General features: G+C 39.1%; 1 protein-coding gene across 5 annotated transcripts in view; it reads right to left on the bottom strand.

Moving 5' to 3' along the window:
- Nucleotides 1-23,137, bottom strand: part of ADGRL4 (adhesion G protein-coupled receptor L4) — a 74,855-nt gene that overhangs the window by 28,539 nt on the left and 23,179 nt on the right. For 4 of the 5 annotated variants that reach the window (XM_013177987.3, XM_067001240.1, XM_048059032.2 and 1 more), the window contains 3 exons: nt 7,879-8,031; nt 1,356-1,511; nt 765-835 (listed from right to left, as the gene is read on the bottom strand). In XM_013177987.3, the coding sequence (XP_013033441.2) occupies nt 765-835; nt 1,356-1,511; nt 7,879-8,031 (380 nt within the window). The remainder of the gene's footprint in view (nt 1-764; nt 836-1,355; nt 1,512-7,878; nt 8,032-23,137) is intronic. The other variant, XM_013177989.3, reaches the window with a different exon arrangement.

The raw sequence follows: 23,137 nt of genomic DNA, 5'->3' as shown, positions 1-23,137 counted from the left end.
TGTTGGTTAACACACAAAGCACTTTAAGATAACGTAGGCAAATAGAAGCTTTTAATTTAATATCTTTCTGAATCTGGTAACTTAGGCAAACAGACTAATATAAAATGCAAACATATACAATTGGTTTTAATTTATTTATGCTTATGTTTCATTTATCATTTTAAATTAGACATTACTATAGTTGTAGACTAATAAATACTACTTTATTTATTTATTTATTTATTTATTTTATTTGCATCAGGAAATCTCAGTTTCTATTGAAAGAATCTACAATCCTGAGTCTTTCAGTCTTATAATGTCTGTGCCACTTTACATACTATGCTTTGAGAAGCAAATATACTAGCGTACCAGGATGTTATTGTTCTATTTTGTCACTTGTTGACATTGCTTTTGTAACCTATCTTGCTGCCTTTCACTCTGAACAAGCAAATAATTGCACATCAGTACCTGCAGCAATGTGTAATTTCAGAAATTACAGAAAGAGTTGAGTGATTACCACACTTCTGAATTTTCCATGCATCATGACTCACTTTGTTGAAACTGAACACACAGATTCCCAGCAAGTTATTACCATGATTGGAACATGGAACCCAGTTCAAATAATTTGAAATTATTAAAAAGACTTCTGTAAACATGCTTAAGTCCAATTGTATTCTTCAAGCATTCGTTAAATGCTCCTTAAGAACTATTATAAATGAAATAACAGTTTCAAACAGAAACAATTAAAGGATTTGCAAATTAATCTATAAACCAATGCTACTTACTCCAGCTAAGGTTCTATTAATATGTTCAGATATACAGTCTTTGTATAACTCACACTTGGCCTTCGGATTTTCTGTAAGTTAAAAAGAAATCAATTATATATTGCAGTTTAATTAATATTCAATATATACTCATCGTAAGAACTCTTGTCTCAGCAACTCCCCAAACCACCAGCATTCTGAATCCATGCACGTGCTCTTCTGTCTCAAAATTCAACCACTAAGACTTGGCCTTGGCCACATTTGCTGCTTGTTCAACACTGAAGCAGCACTGGGTTGGAACCTGAGCTTTTGCTTTTCTCTGGTAGAAAGTTTGGCCCCATTCTTTGGGACTTCCACAAAGAGCTCAGTTTTACAGAGGAATACAGGTCTGATGGCTGTGAGGAGATATCCATTATTCCAAATGGATTTCACCATTCTGGTTAGCAAAAATACATTTATAAAATGATTCTATTCTCAGGAAATGTAGATGTGACTGCCTTGCCTCTTTTTTATGTCTCACTGATTAATCTAACAGAAGATAAAGAGACACTGGTGGGTTTCTCAGAAGACGTAGCTCTATAATAACACATAAACCTTTATAATATCATGTACCTTGGCAGGAAGTGCCATCATTTGGCTTAAACTGCAATTTTCCTGTGGATGGTTGATAACCTTCCTTACAGGAGCAGTTAAACCCTCCATCCACGTTTTCACATTTTGCATGAGCTCCACAGGCAACAGTTCCTTCATTGCTGCACTCATCTACATCTGCAAATATCGTAAGAAATTGAATTTTTTATTAAGTATTTACAGACTAACACCTTGCTGCTTTGTTGATAATAGCCCTGCATACTGCAAGTGGTTTCATAATAAAATTTCATGGAAGAAAAAAAAAAGCAAAAACTAAAAAGGAAAACTTAATGGCAAAACACCTGCCAATTATAATACTTACGGATTAGAAGGATAAATCATAATTGATCATATTTTTATACCACCACATTTATTACTATATAATACTGTATTGTTCATATTTTAAAACCATAAGTTTAAATGTTAATTCTATCATAACAAAATACACGGCATGATGCAAATTATCTGAAATCCATTTTCCAGAGATTAGACTAAATAGATTTTCTCAGCCCTACTATTCAGTTAGTAAAGAGGAAGAAAACAGCAGTCTTTTCTTTTAAGTCACGGCTTTAAAAAGATGCTACAAAAGATCACTCTATACATCTCATTAATCTAAGATTTAAGCTCTGTGCCCTTTAAAACACTTGCCATGTCTTTTTTTTTTTTTTTTTTTAATTTAATCCACAGTTAAATTGCATATGCCTAAAATGGCTTTTGCCCTTCTAAATAATTTGCTGCTAGGTAGACAGGTTCAGTAACCATGTGGGGCACCGTCCAAGAGCAAACCTCATGATTTCTGGTAAGGGAATCCACAAATTGATCAGTTTAGGAGGGCTGGGCACTGACTCTCTGGCTGCAGTAGGGATTATTTTGCATTATTTGGTTGGCTGATGACAGAGATCAAATAACTCAATGGATTCACTGGAGAAAGTAAACTGGGAACAACACCATATAATTCTGACGAGTGAAGTAATGGGCTGTGAAATGCTGTGCTGGAAAGGAGAAAAAAGTGAACAGTGTTGGGACAGGTATATCTGACAAAAAGAGTTGAAAAATGAAGTGACAGATGAACAGATTTTAAGGAGCAGACCGGGAGGAAAATAGGCTGAGAACTGAACCAAGGCAAGGTAGAAGTAGAGAGGAGAACAGATGAACCGGAGAAGAAGACAAACCACGTTAAGATCTGGGTTGACAATGAGCTTGGGTAAGAAATTGGTGAAAAAAAAAAGGAGAACTGATGAGCTGATTGTTGGAGGATAACGGCTACATGAATTGATAGGAGGCCTTTATGCAGCCAGACAGCTTTTAAGATCAAACAAACAGAAGATACAGGGGGCTGGAAATGTACCATTCGCATACAGGAACTATTTTCATACTCTTTTGATACAAGATTGCTAGTGGTTTTCAAAATGGAATAAAACAAAAAGAGCAATAATGTATGTGAAATAAGGTTGCTAGAGAAACAGAAATTTTGGGAGACTAGAAAAATATACTGCATGCCTGTGGATGTATCCAGGGAATGCAGAAAGATGTCTGAAAGGTATCTGGGGGCCATCTGCTTTTTTGGACAACATTTTTGGTAAGTTTGTAAAACATTTCTTACTAATGGCAAGAGAGCCTCCAGAAACAATCAGATTAATTTTTTTCTCCCCTAATATGAGGTAACTGCAAACTATGTTTGAACTTTTAGTGGAATATCCCAACAACCTGTAAGTTCCTGCAACCACACACTTTTTGTTGTTTTGTGCTTAATTTTCCAGCTCCCTGTCTTCTGCTTTTAACCATAAATGTCTCCCTGGGGTGCAAGGAGATGGCCTGAGGTCCCACCTCACTTTCACATCCCTATTTTTCTCACTTAGCAGTAGCTCCCCTTTGCACCTGAAATGCTTCATTTTCAACCAGGGGTTCAGAAGCTTCCCTTGAAAAGCCATTGAGATGACAGCATGGTGCAGCTGGAAGGGCACTGATGATTGAAGCATGGTAGGGCTGGAAGAGCATTTCCCTCCCCAGCAAACCACCTCTGCTCTTCTGGGAGAGTCATGAAGGAATCTGTGCTTGAGTGGGTGGGCATAAGCATGAAGCTTACAGAATGAGGCTAAATTATTATTATCTGCACTAGGACGATAAGTTGTTTCCATAGTTAATGCCCCCAGCTGCTTATGTTTCTCTTTCAGGAGATGAGTTTTTCTTATACGAATCTGGACGGTTCCTGTGGCCTCAGTACTCATCATCACAGGGCTAATCATATTATACCTCAATGAATCTGGAAAAAGTGAAGAAAAGGGGGAAAAAAATATGATACAGGCTACCTCATAATTAAATGCTGTCATTTAAAGATAAAGGCTACAGTTCTTGCTCCTGGCATTTAAATAACCTCTCACATCAGTAAATTATAAAGCTCCTTTTGAAACAATTGCCTCTCAGTGCCTTGTTGCATGACTCAGTGTGAAGCAGACAAACTTTGAGTGAATTGAAGTGCCAAGGGTGAAAAACATGACGACACCAGTTTGCATAACAAGAAAACACATCAGCTTTATGTTAAGATTTCTCTGGACTTGTCAGCTACATGAAGGAGGATCAGTTTGTCTTAACAGAATATTCAGTATGTATGTAACACAGTTCTAAAACACCAGCAAATGAAAACAAGCTTTGCTAAAACTTAAAATGACTTCCAAATATACAAATATTTGAATACTTTCCAGATTGCCATTGCTAGGTATCAGGTTTCCATGTGATTTAATGTTCCAAGTATTTCAAAATTATAATGATAATTTGCTTTTCATGAGCTTAGTTTGATAAATCATTTATTTGTCATTATTGGGCATTCATACAAATTACCCTTCTTTTTGTAATTATAGCACATATTAAGTGTAATGGAGATTTTAATGAGAAAGCAGGATTATCCAAAATAACAGCAGAAACTCAAGCACCAAGGCACATCTCTGGCAACAGGATGGCTATTTAAAGTCGGATAGAGACACCCTGTCGAGTATATGCAAATAGACTTTCTGCAGTTGAGTTGCCCATATGGAATGAGTCCATATCATGCCTATCTAATTTACTATTTCCCAGTGAAAAAATCTTCTGGATGAAAAAATTAAAAGGCAATATGCCTGATCTTGCAAGGTACTAATCAGATTCATATTCCTTATAAATCAATGAGATTTTCAGGGGCAGCCAATGATTTGTGACAGTTGCAAGAATGCTGCTTTTAAGTTCCTGCTTTGAAATATTCCGTGCAGTAGCTGTAGGTTTTTGTTTCTTTATATTTTGTAGCTATGCCATTTTAAACAAATATGCAATTGTTGGACCACACATGGACAACAGCTTGTCAGTGCTTTCAGCAATTCAATTTCACTGGAGCTTTCAGGCTAGGATCTCAAACCATCCTCCTTGATCTGCTATGGGAGCAGGACTGGGCTGCCAAGGCTTGTGTGAGCAGTCTTCACAGACAACATTCCTGAGCAAAGGTTGAAGAACAGCAGCTTTTTAAACAGAAGAGCATTTGCCATAGCTCTGCAAAAAGCCCTGGCCTTTTAGTAAATATTCAAAACAAATCCCGGAGCTGAACTTTGAAGCTTTTATAATAGCTCCGATCAGAAAATATCACCAACACCACTTAGGCTAGGGTGAAAATAGATTTATAACCTTTTATTTTATTTCTGTGCTTTGTCACTCCTCATTTACTGCAGCAGGCAAGGAAATTCCAATTAAATTAAAAGTACTGAGAACAGTTATTATGTTCAGTCTTGCCAATTACTGGATTGTACCTACATCACTTTGATTCTTCACCAGTCAGTCAGGACAGCTTGATGTCTACATTATACCTTCTGCTTATTAGTAGCTCGCAAGTGACTGAAAAGTCCAATTGCAAAGCACTAGATGTCCCTCCCCATGTCTCCATACTGTGGACGGTAGCAGTATACACAAAGTAGAAATGAAAAAAGCCTAAGAACAGCACAGGTAAAAGAAAACTTGGCAGTGTGGCGTAATACCATATCCTATCCACTGCACAACTCCCCTGTCACAGAAAAAGATGTGATGGAGAATGGCTGCCTTCCCAGTACTCTCAGAAGCAGCTGATAAAAAGCTGAAGAAAACTAATAGCATGTTCCTGGAAAAGGCAGAGTGGCATGGATGTCACTTTCATTTTAAAGGTGGCCATTTTCACATTTTTACTCTGATGACTGAGGTGAAAAAAGTAGGTTTATATTTCACCTTTTTAACTGCAGCTGAACATTCAATAAAATGTGAAGTCTAAGAAAAAACATGGCTTTTACACAGTAAATAGATTTTAATAGCTCATATTTAGGACATCAGAAAAATGTCATCTTCAGCAATACCACACATCTGCATTTCTCCCCACCCCTCCCCCACCCCTTCATTTCCTTTCTCCTCTTTTTCCTTTCACTCCTTTCCTACTCTCCAGTTCCTCCTCTATCTATGTCTTTCATTGTCATCTCTTTACCAGTTCTGCCTGATAACATATTGAAATACTGGCTGATGCTCAATGCAAAACCTAATGTTCTGCTGAACTGACACTTCCCAAAATACCCTTTTGATCCACTACCTTGAGATTATTGTCACTTTGTAGTTGGAAGATTAGTAATAATGACCAAAGAGGAGAGGAATGAACATGTGTATGCACACAGATTTTGAAATGGACTCACGTAGTGATATACCACAGTTGTACCACTGGGAATTCCAGACAGGTTTGATGTCATTTGTTTATAAACAAATAGATTGCATAATGGTGTTTTCTCCAAAATTCAACCACTGTATTTTTAAAGTTACTGCCATATACATTCTATATCACTGTGTGTATATATACATACACACACACACATAAATATTAAAAAGAAAACTTAAAGCTTTGCAGAATCTAAAAATACTTGAGTGAGGTGGATACCTGGTAGCTTTGTCTTTTTCTTTGTACTGTGTAACCTGTACTGTGGTCAGAATTACAAACTTGGTATCTGCTTCAGCTGTGTACAGAACAGCCTGAATATGCTACTGTCAGCTGCAAGTCATATCTACTACCTGTAGCAGCAGATCCATTGGGTACAAAATATCTTATTACAGTTTTCCTGACTGATAAAGTGGAAAATTAATTGTGGATCAAAAGGTTGTCTTTAGGACTTACTGCTTGGTAAAGTAATTGGTACACTCTTAATGAGAAAAGGTGCCCACAGGTAATTTTTTATTTCAGTGTGAATTTTGGAAGCTCTCACCTCCTCCCATATGGATTTGCAAAAAACAGAAGAAATGTGGTAAACTAACCCTCAGCAGAGGATAAAAAAAGATCAGTCTGTCCAGTAAAGGAAAAAGGGGGGAAAAAAAAGGAAAAAGCAAGCTAATGGTAAAAAGCTAAAGTGACACAAGAACAGTCAGAGAAATAACTTTGAAGAGAAAACTTCTGAAGCTGAGGAAATGTCATAACTGGTAAAAATCAAAGCGTGGGCCAGAAACCATGAGAATATTTACAGCTCGATGTGCTAACAGTCTCAATCTCAGCTAATTTATGAACGATTCATAGTGACTGGGTAAAGCAGAGCTCTTTTAGATGGATGTGAGCAATGGGCCAGAAATGTTGATTAGATCACTTTCTGGCTTAATATGCAGCCATTCTGCTGATATTAAGAACAGTAAGAAGAAGAGAGGTTGTCAGCACTCATGGGCTCACAGGAGACATATCTAGAATGAGAGACAGTCAGCATAAAGGTGTAAAGGGCAATAGATTTATTTCCCATTTTCCCATTCCCTGAGGACTGTTGCAACATACAGAGAAAGTTACCAGGAGTTTGAAAAAAAAAAAAAAAGAGAGAAATAGTTACAGTTATTCCATTCAAAGGAAATCCTAAAGGATTGCATAGATGTTCACAAATAACATTTTTCCAGAGAACTTTTCTTTCCCTTTAATCTTGAACATGATCCATCCAACTGCTATAGAAACAGAAGCTGATGGATGGATGGGACAGGAGGTAGGAGTACTACTGATTTTTTTTTACTGCTTTTGGTCAGACTTGAAAAATTACTGAAAATATCCAAACAAATGACCCAAACAAAAAATATTTGGAGCAAGCAGGTCACATGTATAGGGAGTTTTGTTGTTCCAGGGTGACTTGAACAGAGAATACTTTGTCACTCTGCTTTGTTTTAAGAATATGACCACCCATCAGTGAAACTATGGCTTAAATGGGTGGGGGTTGGGGATTTCTGTGTTACCTTAACTATATATCCATTCTCTAAAACTATGACAAGTGTATTAAAAATATTTCACGCGGAGTCAAGACTGAAGTGTTATTGAAAACAGCGACAGCTGTTGTGTTATCAGCGTGCCTGAAAACTGGAATGTTAAATTTGTACCAGTCTAAATTGTGGGAATTTTACATCCAGACTCCAAACTTCATAAATCTGAATGCATTTTGCTAGTTTTCTATAATTAACAGAAACAATAAGAGAAGAGTGACAATGTAAAGCTAGCTGGTAGACATTAATAACTTACCCACACAGGAGGTTCCATCATTAGGTACAAAAGTTTGTTGACCATTGCTAGATTTGAAACCAGGTGCACACATGCAGAAATAACTTCCCACAGTGTTTGTGCAATTGGCATGCTCTCCACAAGGCTGAGTAGCATTTTCACATTCATTATCATCTGTCAAGACACAAATTACAGAGAAATATATTTGCATTTACCGATTGAAGAAAACAGCCAAGTAAAAGCTTAATTTGGCCTCCAGTATTTTATTTATATAAGTTTTGAATGCTGAGCCGGCAGTCTTGGTGTTTGTCTGTACAGGTTTCCTGTTGCCAAGGATGTATGCAGGTATCCAGCAGGTCTTCTCTGCCCTCATCCTGCATGAGCCAACAAATGAGAAAACCGACGGGATACTGAAATGAATGTCTTAATTGGATATTCAGTTGGAATAAAGGATTATTGCAAATGCATATTCTGCCATGGTTGATTTTGATAACATTTTTGGTACCCACATGGTCTTCACAAATCTAGAGGTAGAAAATCACCCTGAGGATGCATCTGGGAATTCAGAATCATAGAAAACAGGTATCAAAAGGATAACAAGAAGTAACCCACTTCACTCCCTAACGCTAAAGCAGGATCAGTGTAGCTTACTTGACAGTTCATGAGGACCTTCTGTGGTATTTCTCAGCAATCCCAGACAATAAACTTATAAAATTTGTCTTACTGACTTGAGTCTTCAAATATATTGTTTTTTCTTAGTTATCACAAAGATCTTAACAAATGGATGAGCATGATTCATGGCTTGGTCTTTACATCTTCGTGAGTACTGTGTAAATCATCAATTTTGTACATACAGTATTACATGATTTATTTTACAGGGCTAGTCCTAAGTCTGTAATGATACACGAAAAAAGAAGCCATATGTATGAGTTTTAAGACTACTTCCCCTCTGCAGAGTCTCTGCATATACCATCTTGGTGAGCATGGGGATCCACTAGCTTGATCAAAGGTCAAATGAAATCATAAAAACATATTTTATACTGTACAGTTGATCTTCTGCAATGACTCAATAAAACTTTTTCCTCTCCAGAATTTTCCAAGGTCTATTAAATAATTTTCAGACCAAACTTGAGAAAATTTCAAAAGCTTCTTTCTCCAGAAACGTTATCTATCAAACTAGGAATAACACTCAATACCAATAATGTCATCATTCCAAATAGCCTGCTTCTCCCAAAGCACCCCAAAACTCTGAGGCAAGCAAACAAACCAAACTCTCCTAAACAAAAAGACACTGAGTTCTCTATTTTCTGCATCCTGAAAAAGGAAGAGTTAAAGGCCTGCTGAACTCTGCTGGGATTTTGTTCCTGTTCTCAAGCAAAAGATACTCGTAACATGATGAATGACAGGAAAGAATTCTAACAGGGAGAGAAATAACAATTTATTGCAGAAGAAGAACGATTAAGGAGCATGACAGGGAGAAGAAATATGACTTCAGAAAAGACACCCAAGGATGAGTTTCAGGAAGGTGCTTCTGCTTCCTGATGGCCAGTGTTCTTATAAGGTGTTTGCAAAGACAGGATACAGATAAGTACAGTGTCATCTAAGTTAGGGAAGTGGTAAGATTAAAGTACATCAAACACTGTAAAGCATTACAGGAATACATTCCTGCAATGTAACTTAGTCTCATCTCCCAGAGTAACCCTGGCACAGGCCATTTTTCAGAACTGAAGTCTGACATGATTTTGAATATTATACAGTTGACTCAAATATCAATTCAGAATGTCAGCATTCCTCAGGAGAATTTGAGTCAACAATATTAAGTGGATCATGCTCATTATAACTAAAATTGAATATAATTTAATGAGAAATCCGAGTATAAAAACACTCTGCCAACACATGCCAACAATATTTATTTTACAGCTTTGATATTCATGAGAATACAGCAGAGAAGGTGTATAATTTGGATCTTAGAGAATGCCAAGGTAAATCCAAATTAGTCTAAGTGAAAGTAAGACAGGGAGAAAAAAAGTGGTACTAATCTAAATTCAGAAACTGAGCATGGGAATACGACAAGTCCAGTCTGGCATATGATGTTGGGAAGGCATTATAGTTCATAGACAGCAATACGTGCTGGCTTTGGAAAGCTCTTGGGATAGGAGTCATGGAAGAAAAGAAGTTGGAGGACAGTGATCAGTGGCTTCATTCAAAGTAGGGGAACTATAGAGCTGAGGAGATAAAAACTACAGGGTACATGCAAGAACTCTTCTTTTGGATTTGTTTCCTAGGAACTCAAATATAAGAATTAAGGTCCTCAACCCATCACTATTACCTTTTCAGGTGTCCCAAAGAACTTACAGACAACATCAAACGACTCATGCAGTCGTCATCAATAAAATCTTTACAATTCTGCCTAATTAACTACTGGATTATTGGTATTTTTTTTTCCTCCAATATTAATAATATCTGTAAGAATTTTAATGTTGACTAAATTGTCTTAGAAGGCTTATTGAGAGAACCTTAAGGAAAGGTTTCTCTTACTTTCCTAGGAGAAGACAAGTCTCTTCTACAGTTAACTTAGAAGACTAGCTTGTCTACATGCATGTTATCAGTACCAAATAGCAGGATACTTGATTAGTCTGTTCCACAAAACAATAATTTGGGGCATTTTATAAATGGTCTTTTGATCCTAAATAGTATATATACATAAGAGGTGGGATAGCAAAGGAAATGCCAGTCATACATGTGTACCAGATAAAACAGGATGGGTGGAGTCTGCACAAGGTAAAATTTCAGCACCTGTTTACCTGCTTCAGTGGCTTTAAACCATAGAATTGGCAGGATTTAGATTTGAGGAGGAGCTTGATAGTTTATTCTGTAGTACTCTTATTAATGACCATGGATCACTGTTTCTTGTCATGCTAAGGGATTTATCCGATTTTCATACTAAATATTGCGGAAGAACAACAATTAGAAATCATACCATGAACTGTCACATTTAGAATATGTAGACAAATGCAATAAGGTATAATTAAGAAATATGGGGATGTATTAAGTGACTGAAAATTCTGTCACAGTCAGAAACAGCAGCAATTTTATTCCATTTTCAGAAGTGGAAAACAAGATGCTTAAATAATAGAAAATGAAGTCCAGCACATCTTTACTATGGTGTGATTCCCAGACGCCAGCTGTACATACTGTCAAAGATGTGTGGTCTTGTTTATTATCAGATAATTTAAGAAACCTCAAAAACATCTGAGAAGAATAATAATAACTTAAACTTCAAACACAAGAATGGATATTTTAAGGAGTTAAATTCATAAGGAACTTTCTTTTCACTATTCCAATGGTCTAATGTTATACTGAGCAGACTGTGCTGGGGGATAATTTACTGGACCACATCCTGCTTCCATCAAAATTAATAGTATAAAAGTCACTGACGTAGGTTGGCCCAGAGTGGTGCTCACTGTGGAAAACTACTGGGTTAATGAGAAAGGCAAGTAAGGGAAAGGTTTTCAAGAGAAACAAGTTTCATATGCAGTTTGACTAGATGTGTTTAAATAATCCGCCTGACTTCACACAAAATATTTTACAATGGCAATGATGACCAAATATCTTCCAGTTCTCTATATAGACAAATAGATAGTATCTGTATAGTATCTGTGCTAGCATTCATGGCAGGCAGCTTTAGAGCCCATCACATTGGAAAGCCAGCTCTGCAGCTGCACAACCCTTGACACCAATGCTCCTGGCTCTTCTGCAGGAGCTGGAATTCTCAGAAATCTTAGATCAAAGTTAGACCTACATCTCCCAAGGCATTCTACTAGGGCCTTGGCTACAGGCTGAGCTCTCAGGGCTCTCACTGCACTACTTCTCTGGCAGAGGCCATATTCCTGGTTCCCAATGCAGGGTAATTGGTCCTGGGGTCAAGGTGCTTTGCAGGCTCTAACGTGGATAGCAAGGCCAGAAAGAGAACGTTTCCTGAGGCAGCAGAAGCCTGTCTGTTCCAGGTGAACTCTTGACATTTTGACATTTCAAATAAATATTTAAATGAATTAAAGACTCCTGACCAGAGCTTGAGTTTGGCAGCCTGAGTTTTCCTAAAGCCACACCTGAACAAGCATAGCGGTGATTTTCAGAAGTTTAATGAACACTTGATGTTACTAAGGACCATAAACAGCTCATACCAAGGCCATTACAGTATACTATAATACATTCACAACCTGCTCTATTCTGTGCATTCCCCAGGTGACGTAAAAAGAAGCAATTAAAACATCCGCTAATTTTACTCTAATCCAGACCTTTTAAAAACGGGGTCAGAGGCCTTTTGGGGATACCTGTCCATCAAGCATGGGAGTGGCAGCACAGGGCTGGGGATCAGTACTGCACATAGTAGTCTGAAAAGTGGACAGCCCTGGATAGGAAGGAAATGCAGCTGGAGCAGCTGGGGAATACATTGATTCATTGCATTTGGCTGTTCTCTTTTGACAGCAGCCTCTGCTGCCAAAGCTGCTATGGAGCCCCTGGGGGAAGCTAAAACTACCCTTCCCTAGTGTAACCCTCATGGGAAAACAGTACTTGAAGTGCCTCACTTAACCCCTCAAAAGCAAGGAAATGAAAGGCTTCCTGTAAAACAAATTCCAGTGCTACTCACCCTGCTGTGCTTAGCTTGTCTGGAGGTCTCAGAACAGTGGGTGATCTTACATACATTACTTCTGTGCTGCAGGACTGTGTGTCTACAGCCATCACAGCCTGAGTTAAGAACAGCAATACCATTAACAGCCTTGCCTTGCCTTCCTTGTGATGTGTTTCCATTAATGGTAATTTAACACAATTTGTTTATGATTCTCCAAAGATTCAGCATTCAAGTTTGGTCTAAATCAGCATGAAAGAGCAGATGCTTAGAAAAACCACTTGAGACTGCAGAACTGGGCTGGAAATCTCATTTAAATATGAATTGCTTTCATAATGGGCCCGATTCATCTTTGTCCTACACTGGGGCAGGGGACCATGCAGTTGCTGAACAGGAAATCTTGCCACTGAAAGCTCCGTCTTGCTTGAATTTCATAGCTCTCTACCTCCTTGTAAGAGCCCTTCACAATGCCTTCTTGGGACATTTGAATAGCTTGCTAGGAGTTTTTGACTGGCTTGAACTTGATGGCTCTGCAGCTAGCTGGACTGCTAGAAGTCCTTGGATCAGCAAACACATTTTCTTTCACATTCTTCACAGGCTATGTTTATATGCAGAGGTGATTTCAGATAAACAGTTTTTGTGTGTTTGGCTGAACTACAAGTCCTCACAAAAAAATAAAAATCCTATGGCCCCATTTTGAGGAATGGGGCAAAATAGTCTAAAAGAAGGAGCAAAGACATGTTCCTACATATCCAAAATACAGTTGGGTTGAGTTTTAAAGAAGGGACAAGGTTTGGAAAGGTTAATATATTATTTAAGCTGCTTCCTTCATCTCTTGCTAGTATTTTCAGACATTACAAATTAAACATGAAAAACATTTATTATTGGGTAAGTGCCAGTGATGAGATTGTCACTTGTTTAGCCACACAGAACAACCTGCCTTTTCAATGCTTGTGAAGTATCAAAAAAGAGAAAAAAAAAAAAAAAAAAAAGAAAAGAAAATCTGCAATTTGTGATCACTCATATGTGAAGAACAAGAGGAGGAAAAAAAGTCTTTAGAAGTGCTAGTCACTGACTGGAAATAAAACATATATCCATACAAGCATCTGTAGGATTTTGAGAACAAAAAGGAACAGGGTGCTCAGATTAGTGAAACAGGGAAAAGGGGGATAAATAGCTGTTGAGAGGCCCTGTCAAACCTTCTTCCTAGCACTGTCTCCCCTCCTCCTTTGGAGAGCAGGAGTCTCCAGGCATGTGCCTTGCAGACAGCAGCAACATGACCCACCACTCCTCCCATAGGAGACCTCAGAGCTGCAGTGACCAATGGAGATTCACAGCTGTACTGTTGCAAGTGGAGAGCTTCAGGCTGGGTGTGAAAACCCCAGATTTGTTATTTGGTGTCTGGATGACACCCCTTTCCTGACAAGATCAAGAAGGGAAGGGCTGTGAGTCCTATGAAGATGCACAATTTCTATTACAGGTACACTTTGGAGCTGGTCTGGATACCCCTGCTGACATGGTGAGCAGGGTGCTAGGGCATCTGTCAGGGGTATGGGTGCAGAGCACAACCCATGACATCACAACACAGGCACGAGGTACAAGGAGTGGCCACTCACTCTTCAAGGAAGCAAAGCACACCATGACCTCCTTGCACATGCAGCACTCCGGTTCCCCTCCTGCCTTCCCTGTGACATCAATTCACCAGCTCAACACTGGGGCTGATGAGCTGATAAAATGCACAGCTAAAGACGAGAAGAGACTGTAGTGAGGGAATATCAGAGACAGCAAGGAGTCACAGGTAAATGGGACAGCGTCCACAATAGGGATGAAGTGCTGGAGTTCTCAGCCTAGTCTGGGATATAAGGAGTGACGACCAGATGAATTCACTGGAAAACAGGATTATAGACACTGAGTAGGATAAAACAATAATCCCATCATCAGTACCAGTCATATGCAGCTCCTTGTTAGCTATACTGTGAACTCAAACAACCCAAGGCTTCCATCCAACAGGATGTGTACAAGTGAGATGTCACTACTCAAATCTAAACATTTTGGTCCCAAGCAAAAGATAAGCATGAGGAAAAACAGCTTAGCAAACAGTTTGATAAAGGGGAAATGTTTCCAGGCAGCACTTTTCCAAATTCCAGAGCAAAAAGGGAAGATAATTATCCAGATTCTGAACAACACAGCCAGGAAATGCATCACCACATTACAGCTTACATATGCAAACCACTGTCGTGCCATTATGGTATGGGTAAAGCAACATGTGAAAAAGGAGGTAAGTTAGAGAGAACACAGCTTGAATGAGGCAGAGGAACATTAAGCACTATCTGATGAGCTTTATCAAACACCCTACAAGCAAGCAGGAAAGGCTTTGATCAGAATCATAGAATCATAGAATATCCCGAGTTGGAAGGGACCCATAAGGATCATCAAGTCCAACTCCTGGCACCGCACAGGTCTACCCAAAAGTTTAGACCATGTGACTAAGTGCACAGTCCAATTGCTTCTTAAATTCAGATAGGCTTGGTGCAGTGACTACTTCACTGGGGAGCCTGTTCCAGTGTGCGACCACCCTCTCAGTGAAGAACCTCTTTCTGACGTCCAGCCTAAACTTCCCCTGCCTCAGTTTAACACTGTTCCTGCGTGTCCTATCACTGGTGATTACGGAGAATAGGTCACCTGCCTCTCCACTCCCCCTCCCAAGGAAGCTGTAGACTGCAATGAGATCCCCCCTCAGCCTCCTCTTCTCCAGGCTGAACAGGCCCAGTGACCTCAGCCGCTTTTCATATGTCTTCCCCTCTAGGCCCTTCACCATCTTCGTCGCCCTCCTCTGGACACTCTCCAACAGTTTAATGTCCTTTTTGTACTGTGGTGCCCAGAACTGCACAGAGTATTCAAGGTGAGGCCGCACCAGCGCAGAGTAGAGCGGGACAATGACTTCCCTCAACCGACTAGCAATGCCGTGCTTGATGCATCCCAGACTACGGTTGGCCCTCCTGGCTGCCAGGGCACACTGCTGGCTCATATTCAACTTGCTGTCAACCACAACCCCCAGATCCCTCTCTGCAGGGCTGCTCTCCAGCATCTCGTCGCCTAGTCTGTACATATAGCCAGGGTTGTCCCATCCCAGGTGCAGGACCCGGCACTTGCTTTTGTTAAACTTCATGTGGTTGGTGATCGCCCAGCTCTCCAATCTGTCTAGATCTCTCTGCAAGGCCTGTCCACCCTCATCCGAGTCCACAACTCCTCCAAGTTTGGTGTCATCAGCAAATTCGCTCAAAACACCTTCTAGTCCTACATCCAAATCATTTATAAAAACATTGAAGAGGACTGGCCCTAAAATGGAGCCTTGAGGGACCCCACTAGTGACCATCCGCCAGCCAGATGTGGCCCCATTTACCACAACCCTTTGAGCCCTGCCCGTCAACCAATTGCTCACCCATTGCATGATATTTTGTTTTTGTATGCTGGACATTTTGTCCAGTAGGATCCTATGGGAAACCATGTCAAAAGCTTTGCTAAAGTCCAAAAAGATCACATCAGCTGGTTTCCCTTGATCGACTAGATGGGTGATCTTATCATAAAAAGAAATCAAATTTGTTAGGCAGGACCTACCCCTCATGAACCCATGTTGGCTGGGACCAATGAAATAACACTGTTTTTTGTCAGGACATAGACTTATCCATTACTCACGCAGAACTAAAGCCTGGAGTATTTCTGTGGTCTTCCAAAACACCACATGGTAGCAGCAACACTGGGTTTCTGCTGTGCAGGGCTGGAAGTGCCCAGATGTCCACAGAGGACTGTCACCACTCTGCTCAGGGAGCCCTCCACAGAGCACAAAGAATAGTTTCAAATACTTAATACCAGTGATACAGTGAGGCATGCAAGTTCACTACCCAGACAGGATATGGTGGCAGACATGGAAGGGAAAGTATATGGAGCTCTGTAAAGATTTATAGAGGAAATATCCTGATAGGTATGTGCTTAAGGGTACTTTTAATTGGAAATGATGCAAATCACTGATGGTCATTTCATATGGGGGTGGTTTGTATTATAGAGTTGGGAGCCAGAAATTAAAATGCAGTTGCTGAATTCCTCCCTGGAGTGGAGAGATGGCTATTTGAATTAAAGGGTGAGTTCAGGTTCATCTCCACCCAATTCTGAAGAAAGCTGTTTGCCAGCTCACCTGCTCCATCACTCCTTCTTGTGGCGGACTTTGAAACAGCAGGGTGGTTTCTGTGCTTATTTGAGAGTGAACAGAACACCACACCCATGTTTTGCTGAAGTGTGAGAGCTCTTTCCATAACCGGGCTTTACCTCAAGTTGCCTGATGTCAGAGGAGTGGCTCCCATTAACCTACATCTTTGCTTTTATAGAAGCAGACTCTTGGAGGGAAAACCTGTAAAGAGCAGAAGAATGAAAACCACATTGCTCTTCCTATCCTCACCCCACAAAGATCTAATTACCAGGACCCAACCTCAACAACCTGGCAGGCACCCTGTGTCAAACCTACTTCTGAAGGATTACACAGAATGTAACTGAGACACATGATCAGTTTCTTGATTTGCCTCCATCAGAAACACTGAATTAAAAAAAGGTGAAGTGCAGCTGAATGGGAATATGCTGGATACGCAGTGTGCAGTCGTCAATGTTTTTCCTTGGTGCTACCAACAGAAGGGTTTTAGAAACTTCCCAGTTACTGTATTATGTCATTCTCTCTCTCTCTTTTTTTTTCTTTTCTTTTTCTAACTCACTTGTTTTCACTAAAACTCATATTTTAACTGGAAAGTAAAACAGCATATGTTCAATCAGAGAATAGTTTTGCTTAAAATAGAGTGAGCAGAACAGCAGCTCCCTACTGACAGGGACTAATCGGTAGATAACTGTGCCCCTGTAGAACTGAATATGCAGCCCAAGAAAAAGTTCTGTTTCAGCACTGAAAATGGAATCAGATTTTATTAAAAATAATAATATAAAACCTATAGCCAGACACTACCTGCATTGTAATTTCTTGCAGACTTCCCATTGCATTTTCCATGGTGTTGATTCTGTGCCAGTATTATGAAAGTAGATGCATCAGAACGTGAGGCTGAAATCTTGATTACGTTGTTTAATACTTTCCATAGTTTATATAAATAAATGCTAAGTTCTGCTGCATACTCATATCCTCACCTATACCACTCTACTGCAGTAGGCACTGCCTAATTACATTCAGGAAAACAAGACTCAAATTTGTTGTTCACTTCGTAATGCAGCTGGCTCTTGATATTTCTAACACTCACTTCTGAAAACTCCAAATGCAGAACTTTTTGAACCAAAATACATAAACTCACTATGACACATTCTGGTATTGGTCTAAATCCAAACTTTCTTTTGCATTTCACAACAGAAACTTTAAACTGGCATCTTTTGGAAGAAAAAGTTCCCCATTAGCTGCAAAGCAGTTGAACACTATCACGCACCAGATCTTGGCATCCATTGAATTGTATCTAACAGATGCTAAATGCATCTAAAAAGGCAGTATAACCATATTCATATTAGCATTACTCTTTCCATATCTAATCCCCAGTGAGTCTGTGATGGATGTTCCCTGTTGCCAGTTACACACAGGCCATCACTCAGAGGTCTTGATCTCTGGCTTCTTCAACAGCACCCCATCTAAAAAAAATCCAAGTGAAACATAAGGCTGGAAGTCAGGATGAACGCAAGTTCTCATGACTCACATGGCCAGACTACCTTCCTGGCCTTGGGGAGATAAACTCTGTCAGCTTACATTCACCACTTCAGTAGTATTTTTGGAATGGAAAAGAAAATGTGAACTCTACCAAAAAGGTTTTGCTAAGTCATGGAGTAGCATGATTTAAGAGCTTTAGTAGGAAGTCTTTATTTGGGCAACAAGAACAGATCCATATGTAGAAAGGAAAACTGGGTTCATTGGTGTTTATCTGGAAATCCCACATGCTTTTGAATCTGCCACTTAAAAAAATAGGTGACGTGTGATAAAGTGCAGGTGTGATTCTACCCCATTATCTTCAGCAAATTTTGTCCTTTGAAAATTATTTTGCTGTAACATATTGGAAACAGTATTAAAAATGCTTCTTGCTTTTAGATCTCTATCACTGTCCACTTTGGATTTAAAAAGAAAAATATAATAAAAGATGTGGTAAAATTGCTTTGAAAGAAAGAAGTAATAGCTCAAATGGTAAGGAAGGTAATAAAACAGTGACTAAAAGAAAAGCTATTTTTTTTTTCCATTGTGGAACAGTATTCATTGATTTCTGAAACCACAGGCTAATTATGCTCTGAGTGGACAAAGTACTTTACAGAGTCTAGTCTGGGCATCAGAGACATTGAGTTCATGATGTACTTTTGTCAAACCTAAGTTACACTACTCAAGACAAGAGTAGCTTGATGAAATTTGATTGCTGGTACTATTCAGGAGGTTAGATGAGGTGACCTAACATTAGTCTATGAGATGCAGAGACCTGTATTGCTTTAAGTTAGTACCAGTGTTGTGTAATTAAAAGAAAATAACCCCTGTAGCAGACAATGGCCTCCCTCTTCCTTCCTCTCCACCCTGTATTTTAATAGCCTGTTAAATCTTGTCAAAATTTACACATGAACTAAGCATCTTCTAAAATGACTCACATACCTTTCATGTGATCTGGTGAAGCTTTTTTTTTTTTTTTTTTTAAATATTATCTCTGTAATTTATCCCACTTAAATGCTCTGCAATTCAATAGCTTCACTACTGGATAATAGACTAATCCATGAAAGGAAATCATTTTAATCTATAACTGAGAAAAAACATTAATTACTGGAAAACATCCAGTCTCCAAACTTGAAGATATCAAATATGGTCTGGCAAGGAGGAGACAATTAGACTGAGGAATTCTACCCAAAGGGAAAACATGCCAGCATTACTTCAGCTCGACTAATGACTTCAACAATAACCACTGAAGTATTTCCAGCTACTGTCAATGCTTTAAGCATTTAACTCCATAGTGAAAATGTCTTAACTACTGGCAGTCATATTGTGACAGACTGACCCCAGCAGTTCATTGTGGATAACAAAAGTCCCTATAAAAACATATAGCTTTCATTTCTTGTCTTCTGATATCAAATAGGGCTAAATATAATGATGCAAGTGGAATTACAGGTTATAAAATGCAGCAGTCAGGTCTATTGTACTGCTCAGTCTCAAGGGTTGCAGATTTTTGTATACTCACAATCAATTTCCCATATAATAATCAAATATCTTAATGAAATTTATTTGAAAAGTATAACACTTCCTTTGCGGAGCAACATCTTCCTAAACTGACTGTTGTAAAGCTTGAATTTCTTCTTTCAGACCTCCTTACTGGACCTTACAGCTTTAGAGTGATGGAGCCTGTGGTCTCCTCATGCCACATAGTCTTAATAGCTCTTTTTGGAGCTTTCTTTCTAATGCTCACAATCCAGAAAATTCAAATGGCATAACAAGTTAATGCACTGAGATCCCTTAATGAGTTTTGACTGTGAGAGGACTATAAGATTCTGACTCAAACTAAAGTGACTTTCCCTTGCTGATTACACCAACAGCTCTGTTTTTCAACAGTTATTATATACTAGTTTGAAATATTTTATTTATGATTGACATTGTCTACATAACCTTATTTTCTCTTGAATATATATATACACACAGCAAATAAGGACATTCTTAGACCAAAGATGTGAAACATTTGGCAGGCAAAAATATAGGAGTTCCTTCCATTAAAAGAAAAAGTAAAGAATAAAGTCCTCAGGTTGGACAGAAGTGGTACTTTTAAGAGGCAATAACATTGAAATGAGGCACAAGACAGAAGTGAAAACACTTCAAGTTTGCCTATCATAATAACACTTCATATGGCAGGTTGTATTATGTGCATTTGCCTGGGAGTATTGGCAACTGGGAGGGTGTATATGTATCATATAAAAGCTGTGTATCTGGTTAACTGGATCCTGCGTACCACACTGGTGAACTAGCAAGTCTTTTGGCTTGTGCACCACACATGAGAGCTGCACGGAGCTCAGAAGTAGGCTGGGTTGCAAGCAGAGATACTGCATTAGTGCTGCTCCCTATTTAAACACAGTTTTTCGTAGCCTGGATGTAGCAACGTGCTGCACAGCAACACGACTTGCTGCTACTCGACCTGGCTTAGCCAGTACTGCGTTGTGTCATTTCAGCAGACTCTGGGAGACGTCGTCCCAATTACAAAACACAGAGAAAACACTGCTGCCACTAATTAAAATGAGGGGTATAATTTACATACTAAGAAGACAGAAGCCACAGGAAAAGAGGATTACTGTAACATAGTGAATAAAGCAGTGTAAAGCACACAGATCACTACAGACTACCATGCTGGGGACCTGTCAGAGAGGGAGGAATCACAGAAAGCCTCACTACCAGTATACTAAAGTGCTACTCATGAGCAAAGTTCTCAGTTGGAAGTGGTAGTAACTTGCTCCCCCTGCAAATCACTCAAGAATAAAGTACTTACTCTTCATTTATTAAAATGAAGCTTGCAAAGTAAACACCTATATTTAAGTTCAAACACTGATAAACATCTTCATTATCAAATACACTAAGCTTCCAGAAACATTAGGTTAGATGTACGTAGCATGTTCAGCACAGCCTGATAACTGGGCCATTTATTAAATATGCAGAAAAGTACTGTAAGTTTCTCTTCCAAGATATATTGAATAAGAAACTGGTTCAGCAAAAGCAGTAGTAAAGATTGTTTATTTTTAATTCAGGGAAACTATTACATCATGTATCAAATGTTTTGTTCATTAAAAATGTCATTGCCTTTTGTCCTCTGCTCCTGCCTCTGTATGTACCAGCACAGAGAGTTCTATGGGATATCCTTAGTTTTGCTCCAGAAGTCCCAGTTCAGTCAGGATACTGGAGATCCCAGAACAGTTTGATGGGAAAGATTTTTCTGTGCTCAGATTTGTTGTGAACTTCATATTATAGTAAGCATTAAACATTTCTCTAATTTATTCTGTCAAGTAGGGTAGGTTTACATTCCAAGTGTAAATGCGTACTATACACAGAGAAAAGTAGTGTTTAAATGATTTATTTTCATGTGGTCAAGCTGTTAAATATCATAATACTGGATTAGAGTTAAATTCTTACTCCAGCTGCCTTGGCTCCAAATCAAGCACTGTAAAGTCAACCTCCAGGACCTCCTCTGGAGACCCGCTGAAAGATCTGGGATAGGGGACAGCTGGAGCCAGGGAAAAAAGACATGTTGGGTATAAGACAGCAGCATACAGCATCAAGGAAAGGATAATACTGTGGTTTGGAAAAGCTATTTTACAGGCTATTGCTCAGAGGAATGCTTTACCAGTCTTCATATCCACCCAGGAATTCAAATAAGGAGAGGGCAACCCTTCCCTCCTGACTGAGGAGGCCTATGTTACATCTGTTAGAGGCAAGTGGCAAAATCACCCTGTGAGTTAAGGCCCAGGGAAGAAGAAAATCATTTTTAAAGCTGGCCCACTTTTAGGCCAAACTGCAAGATAATGATGGTTTTCTCGAGGAGCAGTGAACTTCTTTAGAACTTCATTTGGTGCCTGTTTTAGCCAAAGAGTGCACTGTTGTGTTATTTTCTGTTACATACCCTACTCTGACAGGCCACTGAAGCCTTTAAAGACTTCTCATCTTTATTGCAGAAAGTACTTTGATCTTAATGCCAGAAAAGGTCAACGCAAGAAATTCAGAATTAGAGCTGTTTACATCCAATATACAATACAAATAAGTGAATGTGGCAAGGACATCCCTGGCAGATTAAACAAGGCCATGTTTTCCTAGTTCTGCTTAAAACGTTTTTGTTTTTGCCAACCAGTGTGCAAGGAATGTCATCATGAAATCTAGTGAAATTCGCTTATTGAAGCTCTTTCCCCCTCAAAACGCTTCATCAATCATATCCCAGAAAGGCTCTGTCATAGGATAATTGTGACTTGGCATGCCAACAAAGAGCATCCAAACATCCTCAGCTTCCCTATCTATACAATGGGCAGGGATGACAGCCATTTTATTAGCTGAGATATTGTTACCCCCATCAGATAAAATACTGTGTTTTGTTGCTTTGATGTTTTCTGTCACCATAGCAGAGCTGTCTGTTTCAACTGCATGTTTAAAAACGGCTGCAGTGGCAGCTTGTGTTCCTTCACAATAACACTGCCTACAAACATCTTGCAGAAAGAAGCAAACAATGTACTAATTGCACTTTCTCTGAAAGAGATTGGGAAAAGCAAACAGACTTTCTGATGCAGTTATTTCTAGTCAAGACATAATTGTGAAGCCATCTCTCTTGTCTACATTTGCTTCCTCAAGGATAAGAAGATCAGACAATGAATACCCTGATTGGACAGCCAATTGAGAAGCCACCCCAAAATGATTTCAGCCATCCCAGTTCTCCTGCCTCCACATACAGTATTATTATTTTAATCTACTAAATATTCTGTGGATTAAAATGACATTTTAGCATAACTGCTTATATTTAACACTTCTCTACAATAACTACAACTATTACAGCACTCAGAAATATGTATCTTACTTCCACATGCTTGGTTAGATCATACAGACCTTGAAGTCTAACAAAAAACCTGTCATGCAGA

The sequence above is a fragment of the Anser cygnoides genome, chromosome 8 (genome assembly GCF_040182565.1).
Source record: "Anser cygnoides isolate HZ-2024a breed goose chromosome 8, Taihu_goose_T2T_genome, whole genome shotgun sequence".
NCBI classification, from domain to species: domain Eukaryota; kingdom Metazoa; phylum Chordata; class Aves; order Anseriformes; family Anatidae; genus Anser; species Anser cygnoides.
The sequence above is the reverse complement of the archived record's forward strand: the minus strand, read 5'-3'. Positions and strand labels throughout refer to the sequence as shown.